This window comes from Babylonia areolata, chromosome 7 (genome assembly GCF_041734735.1).
Source record: "Babylonia areolata isolate BAREFJ2019XMU chromosome 7, ASM4173473v1, whole genome shotgun sequence".
Lineage (NCBI taxonomy): Eukaryota > Metazoa > Mollusca > Gastropoda > Neogastropoda > Buccinidae > Babylonia > Babylonia areolata.
Genome location: NC_134882.1, coordinates 9,047,549 through 9,060,727, shown reverse-complemented (window position 1 = coordinate 9,060,727; position 13,179 = coordinate 9,047,549). Strand labels below are relative to the sequence as shown.

At 36.7% G+C, this 13,179-nt stretch overlaps 1 protein-coding gene across 1 annotated transcript; it reads right to left on the bottom strand.

The window, feature by feature from the left end:
• Positions 1 to 300: 300 nt before the first annotated feature.
• On the bottom strand, positions 301 to 12,884 carry LOC143284142 (uncharacterized). The gene is made up of 8 exons (XM_076590796.1): positions 12,771 to 12,884; positions 10,989 to 11,135; positions 10,056 to 10,151; positions 6,717 to 6,895; positions 5,850 to 5,907; positions 3,454 to 3,584; positions 1,832 to 2,008; positions 301 to 738 (listed from the first exon to the last, which is right to left on the bottom strand). Exons 2-8 carry the CDS (start codon positions 11,112 to 11,114, stop codon positions 549 to 551), a joined length of 957 nt encoding a protein of 318 aa, XP_076446911.1. The 5' UTR covers positions 11,115 to 11,135; positions 12,771 to 12,884; the 3' UTR covers positions 301 to 548.
• Positions 12,885 to 13,179: the final 295 nt, after the last annotated feature.

The following is a 13,179-nucleotide window of genomic DNA, read 5'->3' as shown; positions in this document are numbered from 1 at the left end:
ATCGGGTATGTGGTGAACACTTACAGATTAATTCTGTCATTGTCAATTCATTGTTATGTTCTTTTTCTTTACGCATGACTGGTACACAAATATATATGCATGCACACAAAGCCTGACTTAACACACTGAGTTATGCTGCATACATACATACACTGACAGCAGCATAACTCAGTCCGTTAAGTCAGGCTTTGTGCCAAAATATTACAACAGAGAAAAAATGTGCCACTACGATGAGAAGCAGACAACTGTCACTGCTTCCTACAAAATCAACACACTGGATACTGAAGGAACAAAGAAACACACACATACATTCTGAGGTAAAGGCCTTTTGCTCACATTAATAAGGCAAAGAACTGAGTGAGCTTCCAAACTTTTAAGGCAAGAGACATTAGTGAGCTTTCAAACTCTTAAGTAACCAACTCCTGATTGTCTGTATTTTGATTATGCAAAATGACAGTACCGGACAGACAAGTTATTGCACACATCTTCTCCATGAGCTTGCAACAACAAAAAAAAGAAACATCAGGAATGTGGTGAACACTTACAGATTATCTCTCAGAATTAATCTTCATCAAAGTAGAGCAGATGGAACGCCAGACGCTGAACACTTGACTCTTGTCTTTCAGCTTGGCTTGGATCAGACTCAGAACTTTCATCCTAACTGACGTTTCCCTCATGAGTAGCTGCTGAAAACGTTCTTCCAGTGCCTTCTGCTCTGGGGTGTTTGCTGCGTCTCCACTGCGAATGAACACAAACAAAAAAAAGAAAATGATAAAAGAAAAATGTGATGGAAAGCACACAAAGTAGCCGTTTGATGCTACCGAATGCACTACATAATAAAACAGCTGTTTGATGTTATGGAACAAATCAACCAGCAGTGCACAGAGTATGCATTGAACTCACAGATGACGGTAGAATACACTGGCATTCTCTGCTTGAAGCTTTACATTTGCACTATGTACTGACACTCGTTTCTTTGCTGTCATTGTCAATTCATTGTCGTGTTCTTTACGCATGACTGGTATACAAATATATATGAATGCACACAAAGCCTGACTTAACGCACTAAGTTATGCTGCTGTCAGTGTGTGTGTGTGTGTGTGTGTGTGTGTGTGTGTGTGTGTGTGTGTGTGTGTGTGTGTATGTATGTGTGTGTGTGTGTGTGTGTGTGCCCAGCAGATGTGGTGTAGCATACATGGATTTGCCTGAATGGAAACACACTGACACCTCCTTGAGAAACTGAAAACTGAAACTTAGCATGCACAGGGTATAGACTGATTTATCCGCAAAAAAACCCCAAAAAAAACACTGCTTGATTTTTGCTAATTCAGCATAGCATTTTTATTGTCAGTGTAGCATTAGTGTAACATTCTGAAGCTCAGTAAAGTAAATAATGCTCAGGATTAATAGATGGCAGGTTTGATGACACGTTATACTCTCTCCACAGAGAATAAGCTCCACTTTCCCTACAGTGTGCACGCATCTGTGCAATGTGCAGCGCTCACCTCCCTATATAACGCATGTTGATACATGTGCTGAACTCTTCTGCCTGTACTGCGCACATGCATGGTCAAACTATTGTCAAACGATTTTACCCATACAAACCCAACAATCCAACCAAAGTAACTAAAATGCTTCTGCCAGTTTCAGACTCTTTTTCAAAGGTATCTGAACAGTTCAAAGGCCATTTTCTGCACGTAGGAAAACAAGCAACAACAAAAAAAAGCAATGTGATGCAATATTTTGAAAATTTGCCTAAGCCAGTGCATATGCATGAGTGGATCAATGCATGAATCAATATGCTGCAAGACCCCAGAACATAATCACTTACCCCAAAGGATTTCCTCTGCTGCTAGTACTTTGCTGTTCTTGCTCTTCACTGCCGCTCTGTGATTTTTCATTGAGACTATCACCAATGCGTTCCAGATCGCTGATGTACCACGTGCAGAAATCCTCACGGAACTCTGCCAGCTCTGCTAGCAGTGCTGGCGACAACTGCCACATAGGACTGAAACAAAGTTTTTAAAACGAGGTATTTCATTGCATCAGTATGTGAGCAGATTCATTCTGTTTATTTCCGAAACTAAAAGTCTTTTTTTCAAAAACAAGAAGAAAAAAAAAAGGAGAAGCATGATAATTTCACAGCAGTTTCAATATTTTTTTTTTTTATGGATATTATATCCATAAAAAAAAAATATTGAAACTGCTGTGAAATTACTATGCTTGTTCTTCTTTTAAAACTTTTTTTCTATATATCTGGTTCCTTGCTGCCACTGTTGATTTGTTGACCATGATCCTTCTCATGTCACCAAGTTTTGTTTACAAATACCACGATGAAGCAAGAGTTACAAAGAAACTATTTCTCACACACCATCAGAAATATTGGTCTCTGCAGCAAGAGAAGGTAGCCTTTCACATTTGACAGCCTTGGTTTTGTGGAATCAAGAAGTGGCACTCAGAGAACGACATCATGATTAAATTTTGTCCAAATATTTGGACTTTTGCTTAAATTCCTAGGCTTTCTGTGGCAAACAAAATTATTTCGGAAATTTAATTTCCAGATTTCACCTATAAGGTGCCACTTTTTTTTTTACTCAAATCTAACCCATGTGTATTACAGGCTTTATGCACTCTATCTGTGTCTGAAAACTAAATTCTGACCACAACATGGGCCACCTGACACAACAAACTCAATATATGACAATGTTATCACAATAAACGCTCACGATCGCACAGCAAGTCAAACTGACATGGTTTATGTTCACCATCGAATCAAACTGAACGTGAACGCAGTTCACCTTTAGGCCATAAAAAATAAGCAGCCTGAGTTGGGGATAAATGATCGCAAAGCAAACTGGCGGACGACACTGAAAAGCAGGGCTAGCAGACTGGATTCTGATTGAACAACAAACGAACTGGGGCTTCACAACAGTATAAATTCGACCGAGGCAGCAAAATTGTAAAAAGAACATTTTTAAACGTGAAAAAAGAAAAAAACAGAAACAAGGCAGGCAGCTGATAACATAGCATACAAACGGAGTAACAGAGCCGCATCAACAAGCTGGATTCCAATCCAGTTGTCCACAGATGATGCCACTACTTGGAAAACAACATCCACTGTTAGAAGGGAGAAAATGGAGGACTTTCACTTTACGGAGGGTGCAGCTTATCTGACCTGTGTGCCTTATACAAGTTTAAGGTAATTTTTTTCTTTAAATTCAGAGGGCCTGACTTACATGCTGCAGTGCCTTCTGGGTTGAAAATTACAGCACTTGAATTTGTGTTTTTGAAACATCATTTACAGTCTCAACACCATCATTTTTGTGTGTGCGTATGCATTCACTTTCTTTCTTTAGAATGCCATGTTTTATCCCTAAAATGTTGTGCTGCAAGATCATGATACAAGCCAAGGATAAATGACAAACATACACCTGACATGCACTTAAGCCATACCACTTCTCTTTCTCAAGCCGACACTGATGGGCAATCCAGCACAACGTCACAGTAATCAGCTCACGCATGGGACCCCTCATCTTTTGTTCAACTTTGTGCAGATCAGTGCACAAGCTGGAAACAAGCAGTTTCTGGAAGGAAGAAAAAGCAAATGCTGTGACAGATTCTGACTGTACAAACTAGTGGGGAATGGGAATATTCTGTGAAATTTAGAATTAATAATGATATGAAAGTGTTATGTGCACTCGCATAGACAAACTACACAATGAGGAAGGCTAAATGGCCAAAATATTGCGATTTTTTAAATATTTTTTTTAATAGATTTATTATAAAAAAATTTTTTAAAATTAAAAAAAGCTGCAGGCTCATTAGTTCTCTTTTGCGCAATATGTGTGTGTGTGCGTGTATGTGTGTGTGTGTGTGTGTGTGTGCATGCGTGTGTGTGTGTGCATGTATGCATGCGTGTGTGTGTGTGTTCAATTTCATTTAATGTCTATCCACTTTAAGTGATATTAGACAAAAATTTGAAAAGAAAGGAGGAGGGGGCACGGGGGGCGGAGAGAAAAAAGAAGGGGAAGGGAATGGGATGAAAACAAAACTATGCACATTAACTTAACAACAATCTAAGAGAATAACTTTCCAACTCTAAAACACATATGCGTGTAAATTTTTTGTTTAAAAAATTAAAAAAATAAAAATAAAAAAATAAAAAAACCCATTCAAAGGTCATACTCATAGCAACAATCCATTTAGACTATTTTACAAAGATTTGGGGGGGGGGAATCAGACAAGTGATAAGTCCAAGATTTCTTGACATCCCCTACCCCCCTGCCCCCTTAGGAAAGAAAAAAAAAAAAAAAAAAAGTTATAACAACTATCCAATTGGACTATTTGACAGTGATTTGAAAAAAATCGAACAATAAAAGTGAAGAATCCAAGATTTCTTTCATTGGGAAAGATGCTAGTACAGGTATATGACATTCTAGCATATCGCAAGTAAATATATGATCACTTAATAGAATTACCACATGTACAGGAAACACTTTTTACACATTTTGTCTTGAAACAGTTTAGTTTCCATCTGCAGAACAATGACACGATCTGCCTTTTACTGCGTTGTTCATGGCTGCCAACAATTCCATAAATTTTACTTATTTCTTTGTATAAATTTAAACAGCCTATATTCCTTTCTTTTATCTGAAAGTCTGATCGCTGGATCTGTTCCACTATACTATAACATTCTTGCAATGAAAATGGAAGAGAAAAATGTGCTGACTCAGCTGATCCCTTTGCTCCTTTTTTTTTTTTTTTGCAAACAAGTCAACCTTCTCATTATAAAAAATGACACAATGCGAAGGAATCCATATATGGAGAAGACAAGGATCACACAGATTCTGCTGACAAGTATGTCCATTAGTCAAGGTCTGTCACTTCTCGCTGTCTAAGACTGTGCATACAGGTCAGGGCATCAGTCGCCATTCTGAACTTGGGACTCCCTCCTCTTGGGACCGCATTACTTTTGTTCAGTAAGACCCATCACACCTCTAGTATCTATTCAAACGGTAGTAACTGCCTTTCAAACTCTTGCCACACTGATCTCATTTCACCTGGTTCAGCAATCAAGGGGTTAAAGAATTAAGTTTATTTTGTGTCTGGTCATCATGGGTAAGACACAAGAAATCAAGAACTGAATTTAAACTCTGGAAAGCAACAACTCTAGGGACTGGGTTCCCAGGGACTTCAGGTTATGCCACAAAAGGGACTTTTAAGGACTTACACAAGAACCATTTCTTCATTTTGTAAGGACTTTCGCCCATCGAAGACAAATGAGGCGATTTCTCACAAACTGTACATTGTGCATAATGCTTTAACTTTTGAACTTTCGCTCAGCAAGTCCCTATATTCTTCCTCTTTCAGCCAACAAATCTGAAACGCACACTTCCCTGGAAGTTTTGATGACTTAAGGCATGTCCAACATAAACTGGTTATGGCAGCCACCAATGAGACAAAAAACAATATTTCAAAGCTGGAATGTCTGTAGTGTTGCACAGTCTATGATTTTTGCTTGTGTAAGGCCTTGTAAGCATGTGTAAAGCCTTAGCTAAGGACTGAAAAATATCAGACTTATGAGAACTTTCAAGTGCACCATGAACCCTAAGTATTAAAAAAAAAAAAAAATCACACAATGACGTATGCTTCCAATTGGTTTAAAACGCAGAAATCAGTCTGATACTAAGCAAAATCACATCAGCTGGTTGATCATAATAATCAATAACGGCTGCAGTTTTTCAGATTGGCTGATTCCTAATAAGACTAAACAAGTGATTTTACTTAGTAGTGTTTCTTTCAAACAATGACAGTGACAGCAATGACTACTGATCAGTTCCAGTACCCACCCATCCGTTCGGGCACTGTGTCCATCTTTTTAGAATGGTGTTCAATCTGCAGTCAAACCTGAAACCGTCAAAACAAAACACTCAGTCTGAAACCAGACAACACAGTCAATATTGGACAATGGTTGATTTAAAATAAACCTGAGCCAATGATTCAAGAGAACCTCTGCTCACTAACAGTCACGAAAGAATCAGGTTCAAGAGTGGAGATGTTAATTCACTTGCATGTGATGAATTCTGATAATTTTTCAACTAATTTGAGCTCCTGCTATTCCACAATATGCAATACAGAATCCCATTTATTCTGTTACTAATCTCATCCAATAATCAGATATGCATGTGCATAAGGGAATGGGGTCCACATCAAGGTGAAAAAGCCTCCTTAAGAGTCAGGAAATTGCAGCATATTTATCTGGATGTTTATACACTCCAGTTTTGTATTTATTGCTATAATTGACTAATTCTGTGTACAAAACAAATCCAAAACTATTTCATTTGCATATAATTTATTCCGCTCATTTTACCCAAAACTTAAGATGCCCATTCACAGACTGTACCATAGGCCTGCGGTGATTTTCTAACACTCAAAATATTTCAAATAATGTTTGGAATGCATCTTAGAACTTAATGAAATCAGTATGTATTCATTCAACTGTATAAGCTACATCACTCACACAAACAGCGGTCATTCCAGAAAACAATCTTTGGGTCAGATCTGAGGGAAAATGTAAAGCACACACTGAAACTATACCCAAAGAAAACTAAGGAAAGAGAAGGAGGGAAGAGAATGACTGACGATTCTCAATTAACTCAAAACAAAATGAAACAAATAAAGATGTCATTTGCAACAAACATTAGCACTGAACATACCACACATTGCGCCGTGAAATTGACAAGAACATGGCCAGCTGTTCAAGGAGATGCTGTACACATTTGTCAACATCCTTTTTAGAAGACTGACTGTTGTCCAGGGTCTTCTGCAGGGCTTTCAACGAGCTCTGAGATGCCTGGGTGCAGTCTCTGATGTACCACACATGGGTCAGCACAGGCTGCAATCACACAAAACATCTCATTCTTTTAGTCAGTCAGTCAGGATGAATCCCAACTGGCTTTCAGGATTTTTTTAGATGCTCCCCTCTGGTTGTCAGTGCAGAAGTATTGGGACCAAAATTAATCGCTTCACCAACAGCTTCTTATTCCATAATAAGGCAGTCAATGCCCCCTACCTCTAAAAGCAATTCAAAGTGCCTAATAGAGAACTATGCAATCAACAACTGTTTAACAGTAGATCTGGTCATCAGCCCCATCTGTATCATGTAATGTGCAATGTGTGGCGTATATATTCAAGTGAACACATGCTTTGAGAGTGTGTGTGTGTGTGTGTGTGTGTGTGTGTGTGTGTGTGTGTGTGTGTGTGTGTGTGTGTGTGTGTGTGTGTGTGTGTGTGTGTGTGCATGCGTGTGTGTGCGTGCGCAAGTGAGTGAGCATGTGCATGCACAAGCACATATATGCAAAAGGCATATGTGTCTAAAATTATACTGTGTTCGTGTTTGTATAGGATTTCTGATTTGTGTTTGTACCTTTTATGTACCACAGAAATCTTTATCATCACATCAGTGACAAACACAGCATGAGGTTCCTCTGAACTTCAGTGGTTCATTTGAGATAAAAAAAAATAAATAAATAAATAAAAATAATAATAATAATAATCATAAAAATTAAAAAAAGCTTCTGAACATTTTTCACTACTTTTTATCTTTTTCTTCAAACAATACGTTCATTCATTCAGAGCTGAAAACAGGTCGTCTTTTCAGTAACTATACTGCTCATAATCACACTACCCTTACATTCTGCAACCACATGACCAATGTTAGGACTTCGGCAAAGAAATCATACTTGAGCATGTTGAACCATTAAATCATAGACATCTATTTCAAATTTTATCAATGACACACACTTGTGATACTGTTCCCACTGAATTCCAAAGCCATGACATCCATATATGTGCATACATGAATACAAATATACACACAAAAGGTTTAACCTGTTCAGTGCCAGATAATTTGGTAAAAACATGCTCTCTCCTTGCCAGGAAATTTTGAGGATTCTGGGGAAATAAACAATTCTGAATTCTAACAAAAAATTATAAGATACAGAAAGAAAGTACTGCCTAAATGTTTTTGTGAAGGAAAGTGAATGACGATTCCGATTCTGGGCGTTTTTCCCTATTGTTTGGATTGCAGGCTATTATCCAGGTACTCAAAAGTGAAGACAATTTTGTGCAACAACAACAACAACAAAAAAAGTATATGGGCGTTTTTCCCCATCATTTTGTTTGCAAGCAATTATTCAGGCATTTTAAAGTGAAGACAATTGTATGCAACCAAAAAAAAGTCTATTTCCACCTAAAAAAAAAAAAAAAAGATTTAAAAAACAAAAAAACCACAAAAAAACAAAAACAAAACAAAAACACACAGCTGGATATGACCTGCTTCTTGTTAGTTTATACCTGCAGATGAAACTTAAATATTTTAATGTGTAACTGTAATAAGTCAATGATAACAATCAAAACTCTTGCAGACATGTAAGTGAACAACTGTCCCAACAATAACAAATGTGATATCAGTCAACACAAAAGATCAATTATAAAATCAGAAACTGAACAATCAAGTCTTGTGACACCCAAGAGTTTCCCCCCTGCAATGGAGAAAGCTCTTTCACAACACTCACTAACTCCAGGTTGCTAGGCTACTGAGCCAACTAAGTGTCTGCTGTATATTGCTACATGCCAGTTTGCCTCTTCAAGAAATAAGGTAGTCATTACTCAGTGAGAAAAAGCATGACAAAAAAAACACATTTGTTTCCCATCTGACTTTTCGATTTCAACCCTGTGTTTCATGAAAATCATGGATTATCGGCTGTTGTTCATTCCACAGCAGTTTTCAGTGAAAGGAACATGTTCTGCACCCTCACCGTCAATCATTGTCACCAGCTCAAAAAGGCTGTCGGCTTCAAAAGATAAAGTGAAAAAGTGCCAAATGTTGGTGTCAGTTTTGTTTCTGTCACTATCATCACCTTATGTCCTAACAAATCATCAGACACGAGAGATCCATCTGCGCCATTATACCTATCCATAATCATTTCCACGGCCTGAAAAGTTGTATAAATCCATGGACTGGAACCACTGTCTTTGCTGGACAAAGTTTCAAATGCCTTTTATACACATGAGGCAAACCAGTTTTCACAACTCTTCCATGTGCTCCGGTCACCAAATCATTATCTAACATCAAGAAGAAAGGAGTCTTTCTCCAGATGAATGCTCCTTAGCAATGGGCTGCCAACATTCCAGACCGAAAATTAAAAATCCGGTCAGGCAGTGGGTTCAGACGGGAGCATGGTGTCAATCGATAAATGAAAATTGTTCCTTATACTGTGAAGTAAAGCGTTGATAAACCCATTGCTTTGCTGACTTGCTGCCCACATCACATTGACTTGCTTGACGCCATGTTGGTAAAACAGCATTGGGGCCTTGTGTGCGCACAGTAACTGTTTGCCAGTTGAAAGACATGGATCTGTGTTCTGACCCAGCGAGTGGGTTCAGTTCCTCACGTTTTTTTGGGGTGGTGGTTTGGGTTTTGTTTTTGTTGTTGAAATTTCCAAATTCAGAAAAATATGCATAAAATTCCTGAAAATTAGGAATGGTTGGCAGCTGTGCTACAGACACATCAACATGATCAAGGTAACCGTTCAGTCTCATGTTAATTGAACCAAACTTGGATGAAGGAAAATTAGAATAGTTGCAGGATGTCAGTGGAAATCTTTGTAGCACAGTCAAAGCACTTTTTGTGGGACGGCAGGTAATGTTTTAATCATAGGCACAGAATGGTTTAATATTTGAACCACTAACAAACTGACTGACTGATTGAAATATATATAATAAAGACACTGACATGTATAAGTTTTGACTTCCGTAAATTTGTAATTTGCACTGTTAGCCCCTGCGCTCTAGGTCTTTCCCACTTTTGACCAGTGTGGCAGATTGAGTTTGGTTAAACAAATTTAAAAACCTTTGTCAGGCTGTTGGCCAACAGACATACAAACAAGAGCATTATAATCAAATGTAAAAATGTGTTTAAATGTTAATAAAAATTTTTAAAAAGAAAAAAAAAAAAAGGACTGTTCAAAAACACTTTGCAACACATCACTCACCGAATTACTGGAAACATTGCCACTGTATTTGTGCTTGATTAACTCAAGCATCACTGGCACCATGGAACACAGCAGGGTAGGGTTGAACATTAAAGCCTGAAACAGGAATCTAACCGTATGTGATCAGTTAAAACTCACAATCTCTACTCCAATGTATTTCTAAACAAATAAGTAATGGAAAAAAGCAAAAGAAGAAATAAACAAATCACCTACATCTACAGACTGCAGTCTGTTGGCATGATACTCAATGGCAAGTCAAATCCAAGTCTCTCCAGCTAGACAAGAATCAAAGTACAAAAGTGGACATGTATTTTTTGAGTGAATGTAGTCAATTTTACTTATTTTTTTAAAAAACATATAAAACTAGTAAAAGGAGGTTTCCCAACTGTCTATTTTTATCTAATTTTTTCCACTTCCATCTGGAATCAAATTCAGTGTCAATGCATAAATGTGTATACATGTGTGTGCTCAGTCTTCTTTTAAACCACCATGTATGCATGTGTTTTTTCACATGTGTGTTTAATCAATGCATCTGTGTTATGTGTTAATGTATATCTCTAAGTGTGTGCACATGTGTATTCATTCACTTATGTCATATGTGAGTCTATCTTAGTGTCTGTGATGAGTGGCCATCCACAAGCATGACTTTTTTTGTGTGTACACAACTGTGCAACTGTGTGATGCTGACAATGCAAGAAACAACTGAACAAGAACAAAGCAAAAAAGAAAATGGACAACCAAAATATATAATTAAATATATCATTATAAGTTTCAACATTCAAAGTCAAAAACATGTTGCACAGTCAAACTGAAAAAAACATACTGATGCAGTTGAACTGCCCTTGTAAACACACCAACACAACTGTCGTTTCACTCACACAACCATTTCTATATATATATAAATAAATATTATAAAAGTAAAATATACAAAACCTCCACAAGAACATCCATGGAACGTTTGAGGAAACCCAGGTTGAAATCAACCGGCAACTGAGGGGTCATTTTTGCACCCATCTGTGCCATTTTTAATTCCAGACTTTTCTTCATATCCTCTGACATGGAATCAATCTGCTTTGAAAGCTGCACAATAAATAACAAATTTTACAACTGACATGGTGAATGCAAGGCAGATGCTTGGGTCACAGCCTTCAAACAGCCATTCTGTGATAACTGCATAATCTACAGTTATTAAAAATATTTTAAATCAATGAATAAAATCTTTAAACACCGCTTTCCAAAGTGTGTGTGTGTGTGTGTGTGTGTGTGTGTGTGCGCGCGCACGTGTGTGTGTGCATGCGCACGTGTGTGCATGTGCGTGCGTGCGCACTCTCTCTTTCTTCTCAGTCTTTGAACTTTCTCTCTCACATCTTCCCTTTCACACTTCCTACAGAAACAGAAAGTTGTTCACAACAGCCAATCGACTTTTGCTTGAGCAATAACTGTAATGTCAGCAATAAGTAAGATCATACAACTATATATATATATATATATATATATATATATATATATATATATATATATATATATATATATATATAATAACAAGAACAAGAATCATAGTAGTACTTATAAAGTTATATGGCACAAACTCCCCATATAATGGGCTCTAAGTGCCTCACATGAAATAATGTAGTGCATAATAACATACCTCTGCACATGAAAAAAACGATACAATTATGTGTGTATCTATCTATACAGATCATATACATTCTTTTTCATACTCATATACATTTTGAAAGCTATCAATGTATATATATCTATAAATACATTTAAAGATTTTTCATCTTTCTCTATAGAACATCCAATCAAGTATCATTACTTCATAAACAAGACACAAATTACAATGCTACATATGTAAATAAACTAAAAACGAACACTGCAATGTTTTATTTTTATGTACAAACTAAAAACAACAGTTACAATGCAAATAATGTATGTATTAATAATAATATACAGTATAATTGTACAGACAAAACAAGCATTATAACTCTACATTCAAACTATTTTTTTTAATCTGGACAGATTAATAAACATTTTAATTTAAACTAAATTAAACTTAAGCACTGATTCCATTTAAAAAAAATTAAGCAGAATTGAACTTCTTATCTGCATTCCTGATAAGAAGGCAATACCATTCATTAAAATCACGACAAACTGTGACATACATATATTACAGTCGGGCCTACTGATCTGGTTTAACTATGTACAGGTTCACCAGAACTTGAAAAAAATCAAGGACTGCTTCAGTGCTTGGGAACCTACCATTTTCTCCTTGAGGAAATGATGCTGAATTTCTGGCAAACACTTGAAATAGCAGTGTGTGCCATTTTATGAGCTCTCCTCATAACAAAACTGCTTTCTTGCATACACAATTCCAATTTTTATCATAAAAATACTCATCGATTGTCTGTAAACCACTGAACAATTTCATATTTCTGGCTGAAACATTGATTTTTCAAATGTACTTTTAAGCTGTTCATGGTTTACATGTTCCTGAAAGTGAAACAGCCATTTGTCACATTGTGTGTCCAGTTAAGAGGCCTGTAGTAGACCATAATCAGAATGCATAATTTAAATCATCTCCTGATTTTTTTTTTTTTTCTTCTTTCTTTCTTTCTTAACATTTCATGAAAATATCCACTTTTTTTTTTTTAAAGTGATCCTTAACTTTTTGAGAACCCTGAACTTGAAGACTATTCCAAGATTGTGACTCACCTGTTGGCAATAAGCAGCCCACTGAAAAGCATTATTCAGCTCTTTCTCATCAAACCAGTCTATAGGTGTATATGTTGCAGTTTGAATCAGTTTTGCAAATGTCTTGACAGACAGCAAAACTTGGGAAACAGCCTCTTCCACTTTCATCATTGTTGGAGAACTTCTATTTCAGCTCATGTTAGTCTGAAACATAAATGATGACATTTCATTTAATATGTATAATGTGTGTATGTTGTTATGTACTAATGTTTAAGCATACATGCAAGTAAATTTCATACTAGTAATAATCTCAAATCACACTGAATCAGCGTTAAACAGAAGAACATGTAAACAAAAAGAAAAAAAGTGTGCACACCATCTCACACCACACACACACACTACTGATTTATTTCCAGATGTTTTTCATGTC